General features: G+C 41.8%; 1 protein-coding gene across 3 annotated transcripts in view; it reads right to left on the bottom strand.

Moving 5' to 3' along the window:
• si:dkey-24l11.2 (uncharacterized protein LOC100034462 homolog) overlaps nt 1–27,879 on the bottom strand; it is a 102,043-nt gene that overhangs the window by 61,149 nt on the left and 13,015 nt on the right. For 2 of the 3 annotated variants that reach the window (XM_063070878.1, XM_063070879.1), the window contains exons 3-7: nt 24,474–24,526; nt 19,450–19,505; nt 16,578–16,657; nt 10,372–10,531; nt 9,595–9,657 (exon numbers count right to left, since the gene is read on the bottom strand). In XM_063070878.1, the coding sequence (XP_062926948.1) occupies nt 9,595–9,657; nt 10,372–10,531; nt 16,578–16,657; nt 19,450–19,505; nt 24,474–24,526 (412 nt within the window). Of the gene's footprint in view, nt 1–3,729; nt 3,763–9,594; nt 9,658–10,371; nt 10,532–16,577; nt 16,658–19,449; nt 19,506–24,473; nt 24,527–27,879 lie in introns of those variants that run through there. The other variant, XM_063070880.1, reaches the window with a different exon arrangement.

The raw sequence follows: 27,879 nt of genomic DNA, 5'->3' as shown, positions 1-27,879 counted from the left end.
CAAAGAGCCCCAACTCACCCAACCTGTCCTAAGACATGATCTCTAGTTCACAGCATCCTGGTAAATCTCCTCTACACCCTCGACATTCTTCCCATGAGATGACCAGAACTGAATACAGTACCCCAAGTGTGATCTAACCAGAGCTGTATACAACTGCATTACCTCGTGGCTCTTGAACTCAATCCCCCTGAACTAGAAACCTGTACAATTTTCTTTCTTTTATTTACAGGGAGATAAAAGAGCAGGGGAGTGAAAACCATAACCAGGTAGCTTGAGCAGCATATGGATCTTGTAATCTGATGAGAACAATGTGGCTGCACTGTTGAACATGCTGAGATTGGCGAAAATATTTGCTGAAGTTGCACTGGGGTTTGTTTTAAACTGATGAGACTAATTGAAGCCTAAAATGGAAAAGTCCTGTTTCCCTTAGAGAAGTCAAGAAAATTTAAACCAAATGGATTAGGGGAGAGGGTTGGGGAAGAGGGCAGCTGTACCCAGGTTCAATCGTGGACTCCAGCAAAGGGGGAGGGGGCGGCACATGCATGAATTGCATAGGTCAGAAGGTTAATTGGTCACTGTAAATTGCCCCTAGTGCGCAAGTGAGTGGTCAAATCTGGGGCTAGCTGATGGTAATGGAGAGGAAAGGATGAGGGATCTTACAGAAACATAAAATTATGAAAGGGGTAGATAAGATAGAGGCAGGAAAGTTGTTTCCACCAGTAGGTGAGACTAGAACTAGGAGACATAGCCTCGAGATTCGGGTAAGTAGATTTAGGATGGAGATGAGGAGGAACTGTTTTTCCCAGAGGGTAGTGAATCTGTAGAATTCTCTGCCCAATGAAGTAGTGGAGGCTACATCAGTAAATATATTTAAGACAAGGTTGGACAGATTTTACATTGCAGGGGAACTAAAGGTTATGGGGAAAAGGCGGGTATCTGGAGACGAGTCCATGGCCAGATCAGCCATGATCTTATTGAATGGCACAGCAGGCTCAACAGGCCAGACGGCCGACTCCTGCTCCCATTATGTATGAAATGAAACAAACTGGTTGGTTGATGGTCAGAGCACTCACTGTGCTGCAGGGTCTGTTTCTATGCCATACGCTTCTGTGAAAGAAAACTTCCAAGTTAACTTGAAAAGCTATGACGTAAAAGGGGGCAGACCAAGAGTTGGAAGCTGAGATTATACCTCTTTTTTGAATCAGCAGTTTAATATTTTTTCAATAATTCTACTCAAAATTCTAAATTAATAATGTAACAATTTAGAATTGTATTGGAATGGGTCAGAGGGGCTGTAACACTTTTAGAGACAGTAAGAATAAAAGGAAAATGCACAGGTTTTCAGTGGCCTTTAAACTGTTGCCACTTGCAGTGTCTGAGATCATGGAATTTTAGAATGTTATTTCTGAATTACTCTCACCACAGAAGAAGAAAAACAATTCAAGATATTGTTTCATCTCTGAAAAGGTGTTAACGACTTCCACAAGCACCAGCCAGGCTGGGAGACTGAATGAAGTGACAGGTTGCACTGAGCCGTCCTAGAACCAGAGCCAGGCTGTCTGGGACTTCTGTCACCCCTGAGGTGGAACACAGAACCGAAATAGATTCAAACAACAGGAATTCTGCAGATGCTGGAAATTCAAGCAACACGCATCAAAGTTGCTGGTGAACGCAGCAGGCCAGGCAGCATCTCTAGGAAGAGGTACAGTCGACGTTTCAGGCAGAGACCCTTCGTCAGGACGAAATAGATTCTCTGTGGAAATTCACAGAGTGCCTGTGTTGCAAATGACCACATCCAAAACAGTGCAAGAGATGAGATTTGCAAACAAAAAGTGTTAATTGACAGTGCGGTGCCCGCACACTCTCCCCGTGACCATACCGTGCCCACACACTCTCCCTGTGACTGTGCGGGTCTCTTCCCACATTCCAAAAAACGTGGGCTTAATTAGCCACTGTAAATTGCCCCTGTGAAAGGAATAAGTTGGGGATGAATGTTGAATTTAAATTTATTTAAATCTTACATCCATCCCACAACGCGAGTGAGTAAAAATCTTTGCGTTATGACTCCGTTGCAATGTACAGACATGTGAATTTAGAAGTCTAATGTCTTCTAGAAAGAAGCTGTCCTGTAACCTGTTGGTTCTGGCTTTAATTCTGCGGTACTGTTTGCCAGACGGAAGCAGCTGAAAGTTTATGGTTGGGGTGACCGGTGTCCCTGATGATCTTCCAGGCCTTCTTTCTGCACCTGCTGTTGTATATGTCCTCAATGGAGGAAAGATCACATCCACAGATTCGCTGGGCTGTCCGTACCACTCTCTGCAGTGCCCAGTGATCAAGGTTGGTGCAGTTCCCGTACCAGGTGATGACAGAGCTGCCAGTCAGGATGCTCTCAATGATGCCCCTGTAGAAGGTCATGAGTATGTGGGGGCTCATGCCAAACTTCTTCAGTTGCCTGAGGTGAAAGAGACACTTTTGTGCTTTTTTTTGCCACAAAGCCAGTGTGTACAGTCCAGGTGAGATCATCAACGATGCATATACCTGGGAACTTGAAACTGCTCACCCTCCCAACCATAGTCCCATTGATGTTGATCAGGGTGAGCCTGTCTCCGTTCCTCCTGTAATCCAAAATCAGCTCTTTTGTTTTTTTAGACATCGAGGGAGAGTGTAATGGCTGGCATAGATTTAGTGGGCTGAAGGGTCTATTCCTATGATCTTCCTTTAGCCACGCAAGATACCAGCCAGAAACAAAAGGCTCAAGACAAAAATATTTTTAATTTAAAAAATGCAAGTCACAATTCATAGTTTTCAATTGTTTGTCAATGCAAGCTTCGATTAATATACTGTACAAACATATTTGCAATTTGCCCAATGTTTTCAGTGGGGTGCATCTTGGTGTAGCTGATGAACTGGCGTCTCAGTTTGCGCAGTTCTGCCATGTGAAGGCTGCGTGTCAGTTCTATGTGTTGAGAGTTAAGGACATTTAACAGAATCACTAATGAGTATTCAAATGAATATAAATGTCTTCCAAAGCAACACCGTTGAAAGAAAGTAACAATGGTGCTTACATCACATCCTTCAGAGTTTCCCCACCCTTTGGCAATTAGGAATCCTTCATTTAACTGAAAGCAAAATCAAAGCAAGCTACCGATGACAGAAATCTGAAGTAAAAATAAAAGATGCTGGAAACACTCAGCAAGTCAGGCAGCATCTATGGACAGAGAAATTGTTACTGTCCCAGTCTGAAGACCCTTCTCAAATGTAAAATATTAATGGTTTTTCTTCCCACAGAAGTTGCCTGAACTGCTGAGTATTTCAGCTTTTTGTCTCATTTCAGCCTTCACCTACGGTTCAGGCCATAAGACAGCACCAGAATTAGGCTTTTTGGCTCTTCGAGTCTGCTCTGCCATTTGATTATTGGTGAGTTATTTTCCCCTCACAACCCTATTCTCCTGTCTCTCCCCATAACCTTTCTTTTTGCCATTACCAATCCAGAGCCTATCAGCCTCTGCTTTAAGTGTACCCAATGACTTGGTCTCCACTCAGATGTAGAAATGAGTTCCTCTGGCTGAAGAAATTGCTCCTCATCTCAGTTCTAAAGGCATAGCCTTTTATATGAGGCTGTGTCTTCTGGTCCTAAACTCTCCTATTGGAAACATCCTCTTCACTTCTACTCTATATCCAAACCTTTAAATGTTCAGTAGGTAATGACTAGGTTTCAGACTCACTTACCAGAGAAAATTTCTCCATCAAGTCCTCAACAGCTCAATTGCACCATCCCTGGATTCAAGGGAGTATCAGCATACCAAGTCCAACCTTTTGAACAGCAATACAACTGCTCCCTATTTAGGCCAACCTTTGAGATTTAAAAGGATATTTTCATGTTGGCTCCCGGTACAGTGATCAGGTCTCCTGGTACACTTGTCTTCTGTGCATTTAATACCGCCTGAGGTACATGAACAATATTTTAAAGTTAGGTTTTAAGAAAACTCACATTTTAAACCACAGTACTGAGAAATGTTTTGGGAAGTCGGGGGAGAGGTTAGGTAGAATACAAGTTACATTTTTACCCCATCATCCTGGGCTGCATTAAATACAGATCCTATTCTCCTCTGCCCAGCCAGTAGCATGTTGTAATATTAGCCCGGGGGGGGGGGGTGGGGGTAGTCTGAGCATTGGCTTTCTGCACAACACTGCCCCAGAATTGCCACTGATTTGTAATCCTGCTCTGACATCTGTGAAATGTAGATAATGACAGTATGGGAAAGTATGCACATCGGTACAGTTGGGAGGGCATGAACTCTGACCTTGGGCCAACAGCTTCGCTCTGTATCTGTCTCCCACTGACACCCACCCTAAGAAGAAACTTGCTTGTTGAATGGAAGTCATTTATTAACCGAAACTAGAATTCTAAGAGTGTGCAAATCAACGGCCAAGTGAAGAATTCTTGATTTCACCTCTGACATCCACTTGCTTACTAGGCAATGGAATTCAGTCACTGAGCCATACAGGGGCTTTGCCCAACTTGTCCATGCCAATTAATGTGCCTATTTAAGCCAGTCCCATTTGACTGTGTTTGGCTCTTGTTCCTCTAAACTTGTCTTTTAAATGCTATAATTGTGCCTGCCTCAAGATTTAATCCAACTCCCACAGGACAGAAGACAGAATAGTTGAGGGGGGGTGTGACAAACAGTACTGGGGACAGCACAGAGGCAGTGAGTATGACTGTGAAAGAATATGACAATTATTATGTAGTGACTTTCACGGCCCAGCAAGTCCCCGAGCAATTTACAGCCAAAGCACTTATGGAAAAGCAGTCACTAATGTAGCAGCAACACTCATTAAAGGGGAGTTTGAGGAGTTTAAAAAGAACACATAACTTATTCTTCCTGTTGACAGTCTGGTGTCGCTGCAAAGGGAGGCGATCACTACAGGGAGTGGCCACCTTGAGAAAGGCTGTTTTGAGGTTGAAGTGCAAAATATTTGACGAAGGAGAATTCAGCAAAAAGGTCAAGGGGCATGATTAAATCAAGATAAGGTCTTTTCTTCTAAACATAATACAGCATGGCCACCACAAATCCAGAGTGATTGGGACCTGTGCAGTGAATCTGTCGAATCGCAAGTGGTTAGGTTAGGATTAAATAAACACCTCTAACCCACTTGATGATCACCTCACCCTACCTTTAAAGTACCCTGTAAATAGTACAAGTTGGATAATGAAGAAAAAAAAGTGTTGGAGCAGCTCGATTCAGTGACACGATCTTTAGAAGCTTTCTAACCCGTTGGTGATTCTGCAGTGTTTATCTTGGGAGTACAACGACAATACAAGGCAGTTTTGCCCACATTGTAGGCCTGCTCAGGACTTAAGTTTTCATCAGAAACTGACTTAGCAAACTCATCAATCTCAGCAACTGCTTTCTTGTCTGCTGACCCTTTTTTCACCATATGCTGACTGCACGAAATTTTGTGCCTGAAACGGTGAAGCCACCCTTCACTGTATTCACACTCATAATCCAGCCCTAATTCTTCATGAAATAATTTTGCTTGTTCCTTCACCATTTCTCCTGACAGTTCTACACCTTTGCTGAGAGAGTTTAAATCACTTCAAGAAATTTATCTAGTTGTGAACATCTTCCAGCTTTCATGGTTTTCTTTATGCACACCTGCTTTTTTGATTCACTGTCAGCAAAGAACTGGAGCAACTTTTCTTTTTGTTTCTTCATATGTGGAAGAAAATTAAGAAAATAAAATTTTGAATTACATTTTGTTGTCAAGCTTAACTATTGCTCAAGACTTGGATCATGAGGGTGACAGGATAAGAGGCAGATACTGCCTTGCTTGTGCAAGCTAACAATAGCTAGATGTAGATCATGCCAGCATTGAGGTATTGTTAACCTTTTCTCGAGATTGTCTAGCAAATAGCAAAAAGAAACTGTAGACATGCATTTCTAATTTTGTGTATTGCACAGGAACATCAGTAGACTTGCTGATACCTAACAAGTGCTTCTTGAAATCGCTGACCAAGTATGTAATAGCTGTTGGCTATTGCCCAAAATTTACTGTATAAATTTAAGATGTAACCTGACATTGGCCGAGTTGTAAGACAACAGCTCCCCGTGATCACATAAAGGGTTAATACATGTTTTTATTTCTGTTCCTTAAAGAGTAAAGTCTCTCACAGTAAATTGGTGACAAAATCCTTTTTCAAGTCTTATGTGCTACATCATGATAATTCTTCAACATCATATCATAAACTGTGGAAGAACCAATGTTTTACAAGGCGCATATCCTTTTTACAGACATGCCACTGTTGAGTTTTATCTTGTATAGATGACATATGATGTTTACACTTTACAGAAGAAGCCCTTCCTTTATTCAATGAAGACATGACCGGGGCTAGATAAGCATAGGTTAGAAAAATAAATTCTTTTAAAGACCGTGCCAACAGCCAATTCTGCTAATGGTACCACCAAAACAGTGGCGATGGGTTGCCGCAGCGATGCAGGAAATTTGAAATTAGGCTGACAAAAGTTATGTCTGAACCAGCGGTGGAACCAGAATACCGATGGCCAGACTCCAGGTGGATGACGGTCAGTGGAGTGGTGTACTTTTCCTGTGAAATGTGAGAGATCAGGGAGAGGTCAACTATCCCTGATCACTGCTGCACACTTGCAGTCAAGAAGATCATTACTATATGGTCTAACGAGGCAATCTCTATGCTTCAGGACGGTTTTGAACAGACTGACGGTCATCTCATGGCCCAACGAGAAGCCCCGGTTGAAAGCATAGGTGCTCTCCCTAACAAAAGCCTGGGACTTCATATCCGGTGACAGAACAGCCAGGAAGAACCTCATCTTAAACATCAAGAGGGCAAAGACTGCCTAAGAACAAAAGATTCATGAGCACCTGTTTATTATCTATCTCTGGCGTATGTGGCTGGGCATTAAGGACATTATTAACTATGCAAAGAAAACAGGGGTCAACTGTACCAGTGATGTCTCTCTCCTAGCGCTCTAAACAGCATTAATGCACACGTCGACACATGCAACACAACACTGGCCATAAAAGGCACCACTTACCGCCCCCAGGTGAGCAGCCATGGTCTAACAGCAGCAGACGTGAGAAAGACTCTGCAGAAAGTCAACCCCCATAAGGAGTCCGAGCCAGACAACATCCCAGACCGAGTGTGCTCACTGACATCTTCAACACTTCACTCATCCAGGCTGCTGTCCCCACATGCTTCAAATCAGTCACCATCATCTCTTTAGCAAAGAACTCTACACCTTCAGATCTAAATGACTAACACCCAGAAGCAGTGACGTCAATCATCATGAAGTGCTTTGAATGGCCGGTAATGGTAATTATCAAAAACTCCATTTCAGCCACATTGGGCTCTCACTAATGTACTTACTGACAGAACTGCTCTACAACAGATGCCATAGCATCTGTCATGCACTTGGCCCTGATATACCTAGAAAAGGACACATGTCAGAATGCCGTTTCTAGATTTCAGCTCAGCTTTGAACACTATTGTCCCACAGATCGTGGTGAACAAACTCCTACTGCTCAGTCTGAATACACCATTGTGCAATGGGGTGTTGCATCAGATTGCCTAACCATCAGATCTCAGACAGTCAGGATGCACAATCACTGCTCCCTCCCCATGGGTGCTAGAGAGTACAGAAACAGGAACACAGCTGAATTAGTGTCTCCCAAGCTGGAGTAAGGGCAAGAGCTTCAGGTATTTTGATCACTGGGATCTCTTCTGGGGAGGCTGAGCCGTGGAAGAAGAACAAGTTGCACCTAAAGTGGAAGGATCAACATCCTTGCAAGGTTGCTAGTGCCATCCGGGAGAGTTATATCTGGTGAGATGGTGGGTGGACCCAGAATAACAAGGTAAGTAGAGGAAATAGAACAGGCAAGTCCAGTGGGCAGAGATAGGTGGGAGTGGTGAGAGGTGTGACCACATTTGCAAGGATCTGCACAGATAAAATGATTGAGCTGAGAGTGCGGATCAGCATGGGGGATGATGATATTGTTGCAATCACAGGAATGTGGTTGAGGGAAGGGGAGTACTGGTAGCTCTGTGATCCAGATGCAGATTTTTCAGAGGTGCCAGAGGAGGGTACAAAAGGTGAGGGGACTTTGCACTGCTGATCTCCCTAACAAAAGCCTGGGACTTCATATCCGGTGACAGAACAGCCAGGAAGAACCTCATCTTAAACATCAAGAGGGCAAAGACTGCCTAAGAACAAAAGATTCACGAGCACCTGTTTATTATCTATCTCTGGCGTATGTGGCTGGGCATTATCACGACAGTTCTCAGGTAGGACATCATGGAGAGATTGGCCAATGAGATTATATACAACTAGAACTTCAAAATAACAAACAGGTGATCCCTTGTACGGCATTACATGATAGGCTTCCCAACAGTCAACGGGAAATACTACAACACATGTAGGCAATCACAGTAGGAATGCCTAAACCATAGTGCAGTATAGTATAACATGCTTTATATTGACTGAGATTGTCTTCGTGTAAGGGCCACAGAAGGGAAGGATTTTTTACCCGTCTTCAGCAGGGGTGGTTTTAAGGCATTAAGTAGAGAGTCCTGCATGGGAAGTGGCTGCACTCAGTCTTATCTTTGGTAATGAGGAGAGACAGGCTGTGCGAGTGTCTTTGGTAACAGAGACCATAGTTCTGCAAGTTTCAAAGTATCATGGAAAAAGATCAGATTGGCCCTAGAGTTAAAGTCTTAAATCGGGGCTGGGGGCTAATTTCACAAAACAGGACCTGGCAAAAATAGACTGAAAGCAGCTTTTAGAGGAAAAAACAATAGCCAATAAATGGGAAATGTTTAAAAATGGTGTAGTAGGAGCTGAGAGTCAGTGTGTCCCCATAAGGGTAAGAAGCAAAGTAAAATGGAGAGTTTAGGGAATCTTGGTGAACAAAAGAATTAAGGTTTAATCAGAAATAAGAAAGTATACGTCGGATATTGGCATTTAGTATTGATGAAGTATTTTGTCAGTATTGGGCGCCAAGGTAGCGTAGTGGTTAGCGTGAAGCTATTATAGTTTGGGGCGTTCCAGAGTTCAATTCTTACGCCATTCTGTAAGGAGTTTCTGTACGTCCTCCACGTGAAATGTGTGGGTTTTCCCAGGTGCACTGTTGTCCTCTCACTGTCCAAAGGTGCACCAGGAAGGTTAACTGGTTTTGTAAATTGTCCTGTGATTGAGCTAGGGTTAATCAGGGTTGTGGCGTTGCCTGGGCGTCGTGGCTCGAAGGGCTGAATCTACACTGTATCGCTAAATAAATATTCACCAGGTTTTGAAGGATGGCGAGTTAGAAAGGGGTATGATAATATTGTAAAACAATGTTTTTCCACGAGAGGATGGAATAGACTGCCAGAGGAAGTGATGGAGACAGATACAATTACGACATTTAGACAGCCACTTGAACAGGAAAGGTGTAAAGACACGGTCAAATGGAATCAGGATATTATGCGCTGACGTGGATGAGATGGGCTCATGGCCGGTTTCTGTGCAAGAAACTATGACACTAAGTCCCTTCCGACCAGAGAACAAGACAATAACTCACCATCAGTATTTCCTGTGTGACCCTGTCCAACTCGTACATGAAGTTTGCAGAGGAAAGTGGTTGCTAAAAAAAATTTGCAGAAGACATTAAATTTTACTTGAGTACTGGACTCAAGTATCGACAGGCCTCTCATCTGCCCTAACTGAATGTTTAATCTGCAAAAGGTTTCACTTTTAAACCTTCACCCTGGGAAAAATTTACTACAGTTTAAGATTCTTTATTGTGGGTCTGGAATATTCCCCCACTTTACTTCTGTATCCAATTACAAATAAAATTACTAGATTTCAAGCAATAAACTATAGATCAAAACTCATATTGTCAAAAATCAAATCCACCCTTGGATAATTTTGCTAGTTACTTAAATGTGCGCCCTGTGGTCAAACTTCTAATCTAAGAATACTTCTACCAAATAACTATTTTTGAGAATAATCTCATTGCTATAATCATTTTCACATCAGGCGACACCCTCACTACCTTCACCCCAGCTTTGGAAACACTGGTCATCTAATATGAGTTGTAACTGTCGTTCAACAGTTGAAGGAAATTAGCCAAATGAGTGATCAAACTCCCTTTTAATCATTCTTCCTCCGCTCATCAATATTTTTATGTTTTATTCACAAAAGTACTCAAAGAAAATGAGAACACTCCAATACTCTAATGAATATTCTAGGTTTGCATGTAACAGTTTTCTAGAAATGAATCTAGAATTCAAGGGGTGTCCAAGCCAACACTGGACAAACATTCTATTGTACACGTTTTCTCGCTGTCCTCACTTACACTTAACGTTGACTGGTTGGGTGGTGGGGCTTTCCTGTGGAAGATTGCATCGCTTATTGCCTCAAACGGGAGGGTATCATCTTTCTGAATGGTGAACAACGGGCTGTCCCATCGGTTCCTGGAATCAGGAGCCTCAAATCTCATCACCAGTGCATCAAAGCTGAAGGAATTACAGATAAATCAAAGTTAGAACTCATTCACACCAGGTGGTGTTATCGCATCAGCTGAATAGGTAACTGGGAGGGATTTACAGGAATAATTTATACAGCACCTTGAACATAGTAATATCTAAAGGATCTCAGTTGTATTTTCAAATGAAATCCAACAGTCATGCAGAGATTAAGATCAAACACAAATACCTGGGTTGAACAGGCTTTTAAAAATCATCTTCAAAGGATTAAAAAGAAATTCCTGAGCTCAAAGGTTGGGAAGTTGAGGGTCCAGCTGAAGGCAGACTAATGAAAATGAGCCACAAAGGAAGAGGAGAGCTTGGGAAGGAGATTACGGAAATAGGCGTGACTAGGACATGGTACAACATGCCAAGGGGCTTCCTACGTTTCTCAAGCAGCTGTAACACATAAAGAAAGGAACAAGAGCAGCAATGAGGGCAGCTCAAGTTTGTTTCACTGGAGCAGGAAACGATACATACCCATCCCTCTACAGAGGTGCTTGTTGGAAAGCTGGTCAGACCGACAGGCTGTGATGAAGGGCACTGGAGAATAGTGAAGCACAAGCTCTGGTGCAGGCGGTGGTGTGGCACTGCTGCTACATCCCAGCTACAGCAACCCGTCTTCAATTCCAGCCCCTGCTGCTACACGCATGCCTACCTGTCCATGACTGTGTACGTTGCTTTCCCATTCCAAAGAAGGGCTACTGGTAGGTTAATTTACCTCCAGCAGAGTGGGTGGTAGTGGAAATAAAAGTCAGGCTGAAGTTGATTGGCTTGTGAGAGAATAGGTTACAGGGAAATAATTGGCGAAGGGGAAAAGGCATTATTCTGTGGGCTGCTTTAGATTCAATAGGCTGAACAGTCCCCTGTATCAAGATAATGTATGATCAAATACAATTGGAGCAAATGACAAGTTTCTAGAATGTTAATTTTATGTATTAATGCTGGCAGACAAAATGAAGTAGATGAGCCACCTTCTGTTAGGCAAACTTGAATGAATGGATCCTTTCACACATTCATCATCATCAGGTGCCGTGCTCAGTTTGAGCTTTGACTGCCATGGCCCACACACTCCTGTTTTGGGTCAAGTGGATCAATTCATTGGTATTCATTTCCAGTTCCCTGGCTGCTGTCGCCATCATCATTTGTCTTTGTCTTTCTCTTGCTTTCTTTACTTCAATCTGTCCCATAATTACCGTGCATTCTAACTCCTCTTTCCTAATCACATGTCCAATGAAGTCACGTTGCCTTTTCATGATCTCATACATTATTTCTCTTTTTGTGCTTGCTCTGTTCATGACATCCTCATTAGATATTCATTTCGTCCATGATATTCTTTGCATCCTCCTCGAAAACCACATCTCTGCTGCTTCAACTCATTTCCTCATGTTAATAGATATTGTTCAACATTCTGAGCCATGTAATATAACTGGGTAAATGTAACATTTCAGTACTCTGAGGTGGGTTGTCATGCCTAGTTTAGTGTTGGTCAGTATACTCTTTATTCTCATACAGGTGTCTTTTGCCATCCCTATTCTTCATTTGATGTCCATATCGCACCTGCCATCTGATGTCACCCAGCTTCCTAAGTAGCAAAAGTTCTGTACTTGTTTTATGTCTTCCCCCTTTATTCTCAGCCTGCGGATAGGATTCTTCTTCTTTTTGGATATCACCATACATTCTGTCTTTTTGCAACTGATAGACCCATTTTTGCACTATCTTTCTTCAACAACTATATCAATTAAGTTTTGTAGTTCTTCCTCCATACTTGCAACTAACAGTATCATCTGCATAGCTGAAGAAGGGGAGGAGAAGATGGCGGCACGACGCAGCGCGCGCGGCCACTCCGAAATGATATCGGTATTTGCTAAGTAGGTACTGTGCACAATCCTGATTTGATGGAGACTGACGTGAGAAGCACGGAGGAACATGTGGAGAAACTTCTGAAATGCCTGCTTTGCTGCCGCTGCTAAATGTGCGATCGAGAATCTCAAAAGGGAAAGGCCACAAATCCTCGGCTTTGCCTATTGCCTGTTGCTGGGGCCGGGGTTGAAGTGCTCGGCAGAGATGGTGCTCGGTGTTGGAGGCTCAAAGTTTTCGGACGGACTCAAGAGTCGGCTGTGGTCGGGTGCTTCCAGGGTTCTGCATCAGCAAGTTTGCGGTAACTATATGTTATAATTATGTGGTTTTTGTCAGTTTTTTTAGTCTTGGTTTGTCTTGTGTTTCTGTGATATCATACTGGAGGAACATTGTATCATTTCTTAATGCATGCATTACTAAATGACAATAAAAGAGGACTGCGTGTCCTTATAATCTAATCTAATCTAAATTATTGATGTTTTCACCACCAACTTTGATTCCCAAGATGTCTCTTACTTTCTGTTTCACTGTACACATTAAACAAATCAGGGGAGAAAACACACCCTTGTCTAACGTCTCTCTTGATTTTTGTAAACTGACTCACTTCTCCATCTATTCTCTCAGCTGCAGTTTTTTCCCAGTTCAGATTTCTGATTAGGCAAAGGTCTTTCGAATCTAGATCTAGAGATTCCTGTAATATTTCAAACAACTTTTTGTGCTTCACTTTATCAAATGCTTTTGTGTAGTTAATAAAACAAACAAACAAATCTTTTTGGAATTGAATAGCTCCTTCTGATAGTATCCTTAACATCAATATTGCGTTTCTTGTACCTTTGTCTTTCACAAAACCACGTTGTTCTTTACCTATTTCAGCTTGTATCTTACTTTTAGCTCTTGTCATCAAAATTCTTAGAAGTATCTTGGTGATATGACTCATTAAACTTATGGTCCTATGTAATTCACATTCTATTGCTCCAGGTTTCTTAGGAAGAGTGATAAATACTGATTTTTTTCATCTCTTCTGGTATTACTCCAGTCTCATAAATGTCATTGATTAAATCAGTAAATTTTTCAATTCCATAATCTTCAAGGGCGATAATTTGTTCTATTACTAATTCATCAGGACCTGCTGCCTTTCCTTTCTTCATCTTATTTATTGCATTACGAACTTCAGATTTTAAAATACTTGGACCTTCAATGTACTTAATTTCTGGTTTTTTGCCTCGATTGTCTTCAAACAATTCCTGAATAGACTCAGTCCATCTGCTCATAATCTCATCTTTTTCCATGATAATGGTACCGTCCTTTGCTTTCAAACATCCACCTGAAGAACAGAGGAGCTTTTTAACCAGTGATATTCTTGATTTGTTGATGTAACCTTTTTGGATCAGTAACAGGGATTCTTTCTAATTGCTCACATTCCTGGTTTAACCATTCTTCTTTGGCTTTTTGACATAAGTTTTTAACTTTTTTTAATCTAAGAACTTATATTCCATAGGATTTGCTTTCTTCAGTCTCCTTTCTTCCATTAGATTTTTGATTTCATCTGTCATTCATTTATTCTGTGCTTTTTTCTTTTTTAGGAATCACTGACTTTGCTGATTCTACCAAAGATCCTTTAGAGAGTTAAACTTCATTTCTACATGATTGCTATCATCTTCAACAGACTCTATTTCTCAACTTTGAAATCTATTCCTTACTTCAATTGTAAATTTTTGTCTTAAGTTTTCTTTTTTAATTAATTGCGAGTAGTCAAGGGATTGTTCAGGGTTTTGCTTCTTTAGTTTTTTAAGTTTTACTTTTACATGACATATTACTGGGTTATGGTCACTATTACAGTCTGCACCTGGATATGTTTTGCATTGAGTCACTGAGTTTCGAAATCTTTGGTTTATAGTAATAAAGTCAATTTGATTTCTAGTGTTATCACCTGGACTTTTCCAGGTCCACAAGTGTCTTGGATGGTTTTTAAAGTAGGTATTCATAATGACCTGATTATTCATCTTGCACCATTCTATCCATTTCTCGCCTCTTTCATTTCTTTCCCCTAGTCCAAGTTTTCCTATGGTATTTCCATCAGCACCTACTCCATTAGTATGGGATGTTCCACAAGAATAAATTAGTGTTTTATTTCTATTCTGACATGGTTGCTGGGCAGGGGTGAGAAAGCACAGGTTAGGGTATTTTTAGCTTTCTTAAGGGGTACAGGGTTCTTTTTTATATATATAGGATATGATGGATAAACAGGATAGGGTACTAGGATGGCCAGAGATGGGAGGATAAAGTGTAGGTTAGGGTGTGTGTGGGTGTGTGACTGGGTGAAGGGATTTAGAATGCAAGTGTACTGCACACTGTGGAGCAGAAGGTGGCGGTAATGCAGCATTAAGCTGGGTGCCAACCGCCGTAAAACGAGGGGGGAGAGGGGGGGAGAGAGAATCCCCTGCTGCCCAAAATCAACCCTACTGAGTGAAGCATCTTCAGAATTGTCTTGAAGATCCTCTTGATGCTGTTGTGTGCTATACATTTTGTGAATTTGACCATGGTTTTCTTAGCAAATAGATTCCAGGAAACCTAGTATCTAGCAACGGTGGTTTGCTATTGTCTTCTGTTGGGCGAACTAAAGAAATCACCATTTCTCTTCCCAAATGTTTATCCGCCTGTACTATAGCCATTGACATTTGAGGTTCCAGCTCATCCGCCTTCTCTGTCATAAGTTCAGTTACTGAAGCTGCCGTCAGCCTTCGCTCGTATCCTGAGCGGGAACCCTTGTAGGTGCTACCGCTCCTGGTCAGAGCGGCCCTGGGAGCAATGAATGACTAATGAGTAACTCCACTTTCCCCAAAGCTCTGAAAGTCCCCTGTCAGAGCCTCATCACCAGTTGCAGTTTAGAGTCATACCCAGGACATTTTAACCCATTACTTAAACAAAAAACATCCAAGGGTTTATGAGATTATATCTTCATTTTAAATATAGTTACATAACGTTCAGGCAAAGTGTAGCAAGCAAAACTAAACACTTTTGGTTCTTCGATCCTTGTCTCCGCCTTCCTTCCCTGTTTACCAAGTTTGCTACACCAGAGTGCTGTAGAACTGCCTTGGCTATGCACAAGTGATAACGTCTAAAAGTCAGGGTTGGTGAAAAACAGATAACATGATGGTGATTGGTCAAATGTCATTGGAGCCAACAGAATGTCTCCCACTGTCAAATTTGGAACATAGTTCATTAGATCTGGTTAAACTGGCAATATCATAAGAAAACACTTTTATAATTAATGGTTGGTGTCTGCTTCTAACTTTACAATAAACAAAATCTATCAAAAAGGTATAAAGTTCAAAGTATAACTATTATGAAAGTACGTATAACTATATTCAACCTTGAGATTCGTCTCCTTGCTGGCAGCCACAAAACAAAGAAACCTAATAGACTCATTAAAAAAGGACCACCAAACACCCAATGTGCAGAAATAAAACAAATCGTGCAAACAATAAAAGCAAGCAAATAACATTCAGAACTGAAATTTCTGAAAGGGAGTCCACAGCCATGAAGCCAGTCATCACTGCAGCTGGACCAGGAGCCTGTTCGTCATAGGCTAGAGCTTCAGTTCAGCAGAGATTAGTAAACCTTGTGGAGCAGTGAGCTGAACACTGTCCCTCACCTCCACCCCCGACAATCTGTCCTGGCACCTAAATTAGTTTAAAGGGATATAATAAAAAGGCAGGTATATGGAGTTTGATTACAGATCAGCCAAGATCTTACTGAATGGTGGAACAAGTTTGAGGCCAGCTACTTGTGCCTGTAAGAAAATTCCTAGGCCCAAGTACGGTTCAAACCTTCAATGGCCTCCTTTAAACAGCCTTGCCCCAGTTTGGCACCAAGGCTCTGGGACGCAGATCAGGATCAGTGCCTCCAGAGCCCATCACCCAATAAGCAGGCGTCACCGCTAGAACAAACATAATGACTAACCACAATAAAGAGCCAGTGAAACCTTACCCCAGAACTACTTGAAGTTTCAACAAAATGAAACAGCATAGAACTGACACTGCACACGCAATGAGTCAAATGCAGTAGTTCCCTAGCTGGACCATCAATGAGCCGGTTGTTGGGAAGTTATCAGGCTGGATGCTGCCCACATAACGCTAAAACTAAGAGGGACTGTAGAGGGCACCAATGAGCTTACATTGTCTGGGAGTATTGTTGCTCCTGCTCTCTGCTTTGGTTCCATGATGAACAGACATCAACTGCAGTCTCACAGTGAATCTGCAAATAACAGCAACAAAGACATAAAAGATCACATCTCAACATAAAAACAGAAGTCATCTCAAGAACTTGGGGATTGTTAAGTACAAAGCAGATTTGGCCAGGTAGTCCGTGGTGGATAGGAAAAGCGGGTTGTTCCAACAAGGGATGGAGACCTACAGGCAACTGTTAAATCCACGGTCACACAGAGCTGTACAGCACAGAAAGACTCTTTGACCCAACTCATCCATACCAACTGTGATGTCTACCTTTGCTAATTCTGGCCTGTTTGTTGATGTTAAGTAGGAGGTGGTGGAAGTCTCTGACAGATTAGGGAAACACTGGGATTGGAAGTCAAGATGATGATCGGCAAAACTAGTCAATGTTCAGTGCAAGTGCATGGTTCAGGGAGAGACAGAAGGGGACAGAGCACTGGTGTTCCATTCAGCAAACAACACAGCTCTATCCACACAGGAGTCACAGTGTCTTTACCAACAGTTTTAATGATAATGTTAGGGAGGAGCATGATTGAATGCAGTTTAGAGAGAGGAAAGCTGGGATGAATAAGGGGAGGAGAGGAAAGCTGGGATGAATAAGGGGAGGAGAGGAACTGACATGACTGGTCGTGCCAGGAATTTGCAATGAAAAGATTAAGCATCCAGATTTTTCCTTGCATTGTGTTGCCATGCAATCATTCACTTCAAACTAATTTACCTTACATTGGTGTTCAAAATCTTTCTGTGTACAAATTAGCTGTCTAGTAGTCTTCATCCCAACACATCAAAAGGAATAACACCCTTAAGTATGAAACAGCTCCTTTTATACTGTATTATCTGTACTACTTACTCCCAAATTCTCTTACAAGTTGGAAATGAATGGACACACTTCCACAGGTTTATGGAGACTTCCAAAAACTCACCTAATGCCCATGTGAATGACTGGACAGTCAAAATGTCTGAACAGTTATTAATGACTCACGTCTAACCACCAGGCTAAATGTCACACACAAGACGCTGGAGGAACTCAGCAGACTAGGCAGCAACTATGGAAAAGAGTAAACCATCGATGCTTCAGCCCAAAATGTCGACTGTTTACTCTTTTCTATAGTTGCTGCCTGGCCTGCTGGGTTCCTACAGCATTTTGTGTTGCTTGGATTTCCAGCAGCTGTAGATTTCCTCTTGTTTGTCACCAGAACAAATGTCACAGGTAAGATCCTAACTCCATAATTTGATCAATTGGTCTGGTCAGAACTTTCAAAACACTCACTGTTAGAGGATTAGCCTTTGAGGTGAGGTGATCAATGTTTCCCCTGCTTCTTAGAGATGAATAATTCCTATGAAAATAGTCAGAGTTCTTCAGTCCCCTGGCCAACATTCATCCTATATCAACAAACTGAATGATAATGTGGTAAATTTGATCAGGAAGTTAGTGGATGACACCAAGATTAGGGGTGTAGTGGACAGAAAGGAGGATTATCAAAGCTTGCAGTGGGATCTGGACCGGCTGGAAAAATGGACTGAAAATGGCAGATAGAATTTAATGGAGACAACTATAAGGTGTTGCACTTTGCGAGGACTTACACCATGAGCAGGAGGGCACCGCAGAGTGCGGAAGGACCGAGGGATTTGGAAATACAGATCCAAGATTCCTTTGAAGTCACGTCACAGGTAGATAGGGTTGTAAAGAGAGTTTCTGGCACATTGGCTTTCATAAATCAAAAAAAACATTGAGTACAGGAAATGGGATGTTATGTTGAAATTGAAGAAGACCTTGGCGAGGCCTAATTTGGAGTATTGTATGAGGTTCTGGTCACCGAACCTACAGGAAAGATATCAATAAGATTGAAAGAGTGCAGAGAAAATTTAACAAGGACGCTACCAGGACTTGAGGACCTGCGTTATAGGGAAAGGTTGAACGGGTTAGGACTTTAATCCCTGGAGCATAGCAGAATTAGGGGAGATTTAATAGAGGTATACAAAACTATGAGGGGTATAGATAGGGTAAATGCAAGCAGGCTTTTTCCACTGAGATGGGCGAGACTAGAACTAGACATCAAAGGTTAAGGGTGAAAGGTGAAATGTTTAAGGGAAACATCTTCATTCAGAGGGCATGGAAGGAGCTGCAAGCATAAGTGGTGGATGCAAATTCGATTTCAACATTCAAGAGAAAAATGAGTAGGTACATGGATGGGAGGATACTATGTTCTTGGTGCAGGTTGACGGGATGAGGCAAAATAATAGTCTGGCACAGTGTAGATGGGCCGAGGGGCCTGTATCTGTGCTGTCGTGTGCCATGACTCTATAACACAAGCAAAGCAGGTCAACGCTGGTTGCTGGAGCTTGCTATACACAAACTGCTGCCAATGTATCTGCACAACAATAAGTAAACCTCATAATGGAAAAGCAAGTTACTGCCTGTTAATCATTTTGGCATGTCTGGAGGACACAAAAGGAATCAAATTCAACTTCAGACTACGTGTGTGGGGAAAATGGATATTGCAAAGTAGCTCTTTGTAGGGGAGAGAAAGCAATTATGAGGAAAAAGTAATTGGAAAAAGCCTGGTTTTAACCAGAAATCATACTAGGAATACTTCAGATTTAACAAACAAGGGGTTAAGTGCAGTTATTTGCGATTAACATTTGTGCACGAAGGTAGCCTGGTGCATGGTTTAGTAAGAGGCCCAGAAAAGTGGCGAGAATTTATGAGGGTCTCAGATTAAAACCAAACTGAGCTAACAGCTGTGTTAGTAAAAAAATACATACAAAACCTGCAATCCTTCACATTTCATTACAAAAGATCTAATGGCTACTTACCAAGCAATGTGGAGTCTGTGCATGCTTTATTAAACAAAACAGCTCATATCTGTAACCTATATTTAAGAGAACAGTCAGATGGATTCACATATTCGCAACAAAATTAGACACAGTGAGTCAATATTTTCACATCTCAAGAAGAAATGCTAAATCAAAAGTCATTCTGATCTGGCCTCTTGATTAATTAGCCCCATTATCAGCCCAGCTGCTAATTTATAGCAAGATTCTGTCAACCTGACTCCTCAGAACGGATAAGCTAAATTGGCAGCTTCTTCGCAAGGCTTAAACATACATGTGTAGATGTCGCCTGTACCAACTGCTGTCTCACACCTCCCTTATTACTTCCATGTATCCAGCTGGCAAAGAGCTTCCCACATGCATTAAAGGCTACTGAGAGGGCCAGAGAACGCAAGGTAAAATCACTTCATCCTAACAAAATTGTAAATGAGTTTGAAAATAAGTGCATCTGTGCTTAAAAAGCAACCCACAGCACCCACCACTCTCCCCTTTTTAGCTAAAATATTCACTCCTCTTGATGGATGATTTACTTTATTCATTAATATACAGGAGAAACAATATAATATGTTCATGTTTTCCTCTACATTGATTGGATTGTCAAAGCAATAGATCTTATTACTACACATCAACGCCACTGATGATTCCTCTTTAAGCAATTCACAAATAAAACAGTTACGAGGCCCTGCGTGCCACTGGTAACAGGTACTAAGATTGTAGTCCTTGCCCAAACAACCTTTGCAGTGGCTGCACCAAGCTTCAGTGCATCACTCAGCATGGACTTCTGCACCCTGGAGTGTGCCGGGTGGCAGCATTTGCTAGCAGACATCTCCTCATACCGAAAGACCAACAAGTTTCCCGTAGACCAAGGTGTACCCTTCTCAGAGCTGATGTTTGCCTCAGTGTGTACCTTTTGGAAATTATAAGACAGTCCTCTGTAATACAGCCGATTGTGATGGACCTCTATGGGGCCCCAAGATATCCTCTTCCAGACCTTCTTGACAATGAACTTGATCGGACACTGGTATCGGTTTGAGCTGTAGCCCAGGTGACCAAACAGCAAGACTTATTCATGGAATCTGGCAAGCTGGAAATGCCAAGGGGATTTGAACACTTCCTATGCAACACGTGGAAGTGGCTGGAATGATTAGCAGCATTCCAGCAGTTAAAGCCGTGGAATTACTGCTGATGTTCACAATTGTGGAGGGAAGGGAAGCCTTGGTTTTACAATTCCCACCTGGCTCCCATGCCGATTGGCACGATTCTACAGACTGTGCATCGCTCCACACTAAACCATTTGCTTTTGAGAACACGTGGGTACAGGGATAGCAAAAGAACATATCTAGGACCTTTAATACATGCAAAAGACATGTACAAAAGGCACAGGGAAACGCTTTATTAATTCTAGGAGTGCACCACCTCACAAGCCTATCTGTCAGGCATCTCCTCCCACTATCTGTGTGGGTGGGCTGGGGGGGGGGTCTTCAGTTGCCCTATTTACCTCACCAGCCTCCTAGAGAACCTACAAATCCACAGCAGAACAAAGCCATTCTCAAAGATGACAGCTCTTCGTTATCTATGCCGGAGATGTCAGTACCCATGAAAGCATTTTGAACATTTCCTACAATTCAGCAGGAGACACCATTAGCTCAGTTTAACATTTAATATAAGGATTTTTGCAGATACATTATCTTTCAGAACAGAATAGGTAAAAAAAAAGCAGAAATTGTGAAAAGTACTTTTCCTTCCACAGATTTCTTTTGTTTAAGCTCTATTTTACAAAATTAGAGCTAAGCATTTTAGTAGCATCCTGAATGCAAATTGCTCATCACACTGACATTCTAAACACAATGGACTGCAGTCAGCAACACTCTTAGAAAAGCTTATTATCTGAAAAAGGCACACCAGCTCAAATGAGAACAGGAATTAGTTGTTGCCGATTGAGCACACTCCTAACGATAATATAAGTAGCAATTGGAGAGAACTGCAGAACTCTAATTATCCAAGTCCATGCTCCTTCAGAGCATGTGGTTCAAGACTATTTAACCCGGGCTGCACCTTAGTGCAGGAGAGAGAAAGCTGCACAGCCACTCACTGAGATCACACGAAATAAAAGTCCCATCGATACAAAAGGATGACAGCAATCTGAAAGAACAGCAGAGGAACTCTCACTGATCTCCTGACCGATGTATTTCATTGCAACAACATTGCAAATATAGATCAACTGCTTATTCAGGGACCTTGGGCAGCTTCCCCGAACTTCTCCAGGAGATAAGAGGGGTTGGATGAAATCCAGGCCATGCCAGCCGCCAAGCCCAGCCAGGAGATGCTCATTGCTCCTTCCCTGGACATGGATATATCACTGAAGAGGGACAGGCCCATTACCTTTACCTGTGAAGGCCCAGGAACAGACTCTTAGCCCATTGGTATAATTTACTTTGCTATAATTTATCTCATCCAAGCCATGGCACTGAACTCCACTGGTCTTAGACTTGAGTGTAACTAGTGGAGTGGGACCCTAAGCCACATGTTTCTAACAAAGGAACTAGACTACGACTAAACCAAGCCCAAGACCTCAGACCTTGCAATATTACACAATTTACTTACAGAATGACCTACTACAAGGACATTGACTGCATTACAGCAAACAGTAATCATTGCAAGTAGGTAGATTCTTACAGAGTCTGCTCTGACTTTCTGGCCGATTGCTAATGGCTTGCTGCAGCAGGTACTCACAGATTCCTTACTACAGCCCCAAATAGTTGGCCTTCTTCTTATAATTAAATGGCTCAAGTACAGCAAATAGTTCAGGAAATTACAATTTGGTGCTGTGAACAGTAGACACATACAATACATAATAAAGCCTTTTCAGACAAGTAATACATTGGCACCATTCTAAAATACAGTGCCCATAAAAAATATTCACCGACCACACCCCCCCCCCCCCGGAAGCTTTTATGTTTTATTGTTTTACAACATTAGATCACAATAGATGTAATTTGGCCTTTTGACACTGATCAACGGAAAAGACTCTTCTGTGTCAAAGTGAAGACATATTTCTACAAATTGGTCTAAATTTATTACAATTATTCAACACGAAATAATTGATTGCATACCTGCTCACAACCATGCTTCACGGTAGGGATGGTGTGTTTCTGATGAAGTGCGGCATTTGGTTTACACCAAACATAGTGTTTAGTCTGATGGCCAAAAGCTCAATTTTGGTTTTATCACACCATAGAACCTTTTCCCAACTGACTTCAGAGTGTCCCACATGCCTTCTGGCAAACTCTAGCCAGGAGTTCCCCCCACAAACAGTGGCCTTCTCTTTGCTACTCTCCCATAAAGTTGTGACTGGTGAAACACCCGGGCAACAGTTGTATGTGTAGTCTCTTTCATCTCAGCCACTGAAGCTTGTAGCTCCTCCAGAGCTGTCATAGGTCTCTTGGTGGCCTCCCTGACTAGTCCCCTTCTTGCACGTTCACTCAATTTTCAGGACGGCCTGCTCCAGGCAGATTTACAGTTGTGCCATGTTCTTTCCATTTCTTGACAATTGACCTAACTGTACTCCAAGGAATATTCAGTGACTTGGAAATTTTCTTGTATCCATCTCCTGACTTGTGCTTTTCAATAACCTTTTCACGGAGTTGTTTGGAGTGTTCTTTTGTCTGCACGGTGTAGTTTTTGCCAGGATACTGACTCACCAGCAGTTGGACCTTCCAGATACGGGTGTATTTTTACTACAATCAATTGAAACACCTTGACTGCACACAGGTGATCTCCATTTAACTAATTATGTGACTTCTAAAATGGCTACACCAGTGATGACGGTGCATCATATTTAAGGGTGTAAATATGTATGCAATCAATTATTTGTGTTTTATATTTGTAATTGATTTAGATCACTTTGTAGAGATCTGTTTTCACTTTGATACCAAAGAGTCGTTCTGTTGATCAGTGTCAAAAACTTCTGGGGGTTGGGGGGTGAATACTTCTCATAGGCACTGTATACAGACACATCACAAATCCTAGTCAAGTGACACGCATGTGAACTAATTAGCTCTTATTCGATGGAGAAACACAGTTAACATTTTGTATCAGGGTAACATTTGGACCTCGTGAAGGTTATAGCCTCAGAATGGAGAATGTGCCTTTAGAACAGAGATGAGGAATTTGTGAATTTGTAGAATTAATTGCCACAGATGGCTATGGAGGCAATTCATCAGGTATATTTAAAGCAGAGTTTGATATTTAGTAAGGGTGTCAAAGTTGATGGGGAGAAGGCAGGAAAATAAGATTGATAGGGAAAGTCAAGTATACCATCATACCATCAAACAAAACGACGTTTCTCCAAACCAGGGTGTAAAGCACTGCATTACACATAACACACAATAACTTATGAAAGGAAGGGTGAAATCATCAAATGAATTACCCATAAATAAACAAACTCAAGTGCACAAATTAAATATTGTAAGGTACCGAACAGATTAACCAGTGACACTTTGAATATGATGCAGCAGGGAGTTCAGAAGCCTAATGGCCTGAAGGAAGAAACAGTTTCTGATCCCGACCATTCTTGTTTTTATGCATCGGAGTCTCCTGCCTGATGGTGGAAAGTCAAAGGATGGATAGGCAGGATCCTTAATAATACTAAGGGCCTTGTGTATGCAGCACTGCTGATAAATGTCCCCAGTGGATGGTAGGGGCACACTCAATGGGCTGAATGGCCTAATTATGCTCCCATTTTTTATGTCCTGAATTGTTTCTTTCTCCACAGCTGCTGCCCGACCCAAATATTTTCAGCATTTTGATTTTTAAATTTAGAGCTGCATTACCACATGCTCTTTGCCTTTCAGCCTTCAGAAAGTAATCAGCTGGTCTCCATCCTTAATCTCAGGCCATCAAGCATAGGATGGGTGGGCTACTGCATCACCCAACATACCACTGCTCTCAAAACAATGAGGCGGCATCCATACATCATTGAATCAATTTAAAGACTCACTCCATACCTTTGATGTAGTTTAGAGAATCCAGAATTACAACATCTTCTTTATTGATTTTTCTGAGAACAAAGATACACAAGTTTAAAGAAAAATATGAAATTGTACTAGATAGTACAAGTATCAGGCATATTTTGAATCTCATCCGAAATACCACTGTAATAGCCAGGCAGAAAATAAGTCTGTTTTTGCTTTTCCTTTCCTGCTCCCTGGGTTGAGTATGATTTACTTCCAAATGCTAACAATGCTCTGAATATCAAGGCGTGTACAAGCCCTACTCAATTGTTATGCTTTATTGTGAAGACTGTGTCTAGGCATACAACAGAACATGGCAACGCTGTATATTATCAAGTTAAAACAATATTACCATCTTATTAAGTATCTTATTAATTTGGACAGTCATTAATTCCAAAGCGAAGAACTGCGAATGACAGAAATCTGAACAAAAAATAGTAATGTTGAAAATACTCAATACATCAGGCAGCATCAGTGGGGAGACAAGCAGAGTTAGTGCTTCAAATTGAAATACTTTCAATGACTCTGCAATTCATGTTCTTAGTATTATTTACTTGTTATTATACTTTCTGTATCTTCTTTTGCACATAGATTGTTTGTCTACTTGTTTGTGCGTACTTTTTTCACTGATTTGTATTTCTTTATTCCATTGCGAATGTTGATGCCCGTAAGAAAATGAATCTCAGGGTAGTACATGGTGAAATACATTCAGTGGCCACTTTATTAGGTACAACTGCTCGTTAGTACCAACATCTAATCAGCTAACCATGTGTTAGCAACTAAATGTATAAAAGCATGCAGACATGGTCAAGAGGTTCAGTTGTTCAGACCAAACATCAAAATGGGGAAATGTGATCAAAGTAACTTTGGCCATGATAGTGCCAGGTGGGGTGATTTGAGCATCTCAGAAACTGTTATCCTCCTGGGATTTTCATACACCACAGTCTCCAGACTTCACAGAATATGGTGCGATAAACAAAAAAAAAATTCTAGTGAGCAGTAATTCTGAGTGAAAATACCATGTTAATGAGAGCGGTCAGAGGAGAATGGCCAGACTGGTTCAAGCTGATAGGAAGGCGACTGCAACTCAAATAACCACCTGTTACAACAGTAGTGTGCAGAAGAGCATCTCTGAATGCACAACACAAAAAATCTTGAAATGGATGGGTTACAGCAGATGACCACGAACATGTACGTACGTTGGTAATAAATTTACTTTGAACCTTGCATCAGAATGGGGAGAAGTTAGAGGTAAACAAGTGTTAAATTTTTGGCATGAAGAGGGAGAACAAGACTTCTACGATATAGAAGACCAGGAAAGATTAAATGACACATAATGCAGGTATTAGCGCCGCTCATTACTTGTGTGTTATTTTAGCCAGGAAAGATGCTTGTCACACTGACCAACAAGAAGTGTGCAACCACAAGGAAATTGAGCTCAGAGAGCAGCAAGACTGTAAAAATGCCCCCAGTGCTACTATGAGTCTGATAGTAGGAGACAAAAATAACCAAAGTCTTTTACAACTCAAATGTATGCTAAGGACTGATGTCAAAATGACACAGAGTACCAGGACCAACCACAGATAGAAGTATTGCTTTTACATTGTTAAAGGAAACAGTTCTGACCATAAAGATCGAGAAAGGTTTGAGTCACCCTCAATCACAAATACTACTTAACATTTTGGAGGTTTGTATTCCAAACATTAGACATTGAAACAGGCAGTAGATGCTGGATTTTGGCAACTTTGGCAGGCAGACGCTACTTTATTTATTTTGACAGGGGTAATTAGCCTATCTACTGTTAAGCCATTACTTTGATTTTGAAGAGGAACTGAATGTTGCACAAATAAAGCATAATCTCAGGAATATCTGAAATCCAGTATACATGGAGGTTCATGGAGATGATTATTAATGTTTCAAGTGTCTGCGTCCACTATACCATAACGGAGTGTTCTCCAGGCTCCAACTATCCTCTGGATAAGAAAATATCTTCCTCAAATTCTGTCTAAATCTCTTGCTCATACTTTAAACCTAGTACCTTTAGTTTTAGACCTCTGCTCTGGGAAAATGTACTATCTGCTCTATGTACAGCTCAGTTCGGTTCCCTCTTTGGGCTTGTTCACTTCATGATAAACAAACCCAGTCTTTCTACATTTGCCTGATAACTGAAACACTCCATCTCAAGCAACATCCTGGTGAATTTCATCCTTTCTATAGTGTAGTGCTCAGCATTGTGGCTACATCTACCAATGTTTTATAAAGATTCCAGATTGTTTAATGCCATTTCCAGTACATAAGTGCAAAGGGGAACAAAATAATGGTTATTCTGGATCCCATGCAGCACAAAAAAAAACACAAAACACAATAATAATAAAAAGCAATACATATAAATACATAAGATAGTCTCTGCACCTTACAGTGAGGCAGCTTTTAGGATGGTCTCCACTGCACATCTGTAGAAGGACGTGAGTATGGATGTGGGAAGTCCAGCTCTCTTCAGCCTCCTTAGAAAGTAGAGGCATTGGCGAGCTTTCCTGATCGGGTATAATGTGCTCTGGGACCATGAGAGGTGGTGTGAGATGAGCACTCCCAGGAATTTGAAGAAATTGTTCATAGTTTCCACTGCGATGCCGCTGATGTAAAGAGGATGCGAGTGGTGCGAGTTGTCCTGAAGCCAATGACCATCTCATTTGTCTTGTTGGCTTTGAGGAAGAGGTTATTTGCAAGGCTACAGGCCTCGAGCTCTTCCATGTCCTCTCTGTAGACTATCTCATCATTGGCAGTGATGAGCCCCACCACTGTCATGTCGTTGGCAAATACAACCATGTGGTTGGTTGGGTGTATGGCCATGCAATCACGTGCGAGCAGACTGTACAGCAACGGCCTCAGCACACAGCCCTAGGGGCACCTATGTTGAGGGTGATGGGGAGGGAGGAGTGGTTGTGCATCCTGACTACCTGAGGTCTATCGGTTAGGAAGTCCAATACCCAGTTGCACAGTGGTGCATTTAGACCGAGGAGTAGGAGTTAGTTCACCAAGGTCTATGGGAGAGTAGTGTTAGATGCCAAAATGAAATCCAGAAACAGCATTCTGACGCAAGTGTCCTTGTTTTCTAGGTGTGTCAGGGACCAGGTACATGACCGATGCTATGGCATCTGTTGTAGAGTGGTTCTGTCGGTGAACACATTAGTGAGAGTCCAATGTGGCAGGAATACAGTTTTTGATAATTACCATTACCGGCCATTCAAAGCACTTCATGATGATCGGCGTCAGTGCCACTGGGTGTTAAGTCATTTAGATCTGCAGGTGTAGAGTTCTTTGATACAGGGATGACGGTGGCTGATTTTAAGCTTACAGGGACAGCAGCTTGGATAAGTGATATATTGAAGATGTCTGTGAG

Source organism: Mobula hypostoma, chromosome 18 (genome assembly GCF_963921235.1).
Source record: "Mobula hypostoma chromosome 18, sMobHyp1.1, whole genome shotgun sequence".
In the NCBI taxonomy this organism is placed as follows: Eukaryota; Metazoa; Chordata; class Chondrichthyes; order Myliobatiformes; family Myliobatidae; genus Mobula; species Mobula hypostoma.
The sequence above is the reverse complement of the archived record's forward strand: the minus strand, read 5'-3'. Positions and strand labels throughout refer to the sequence as shown.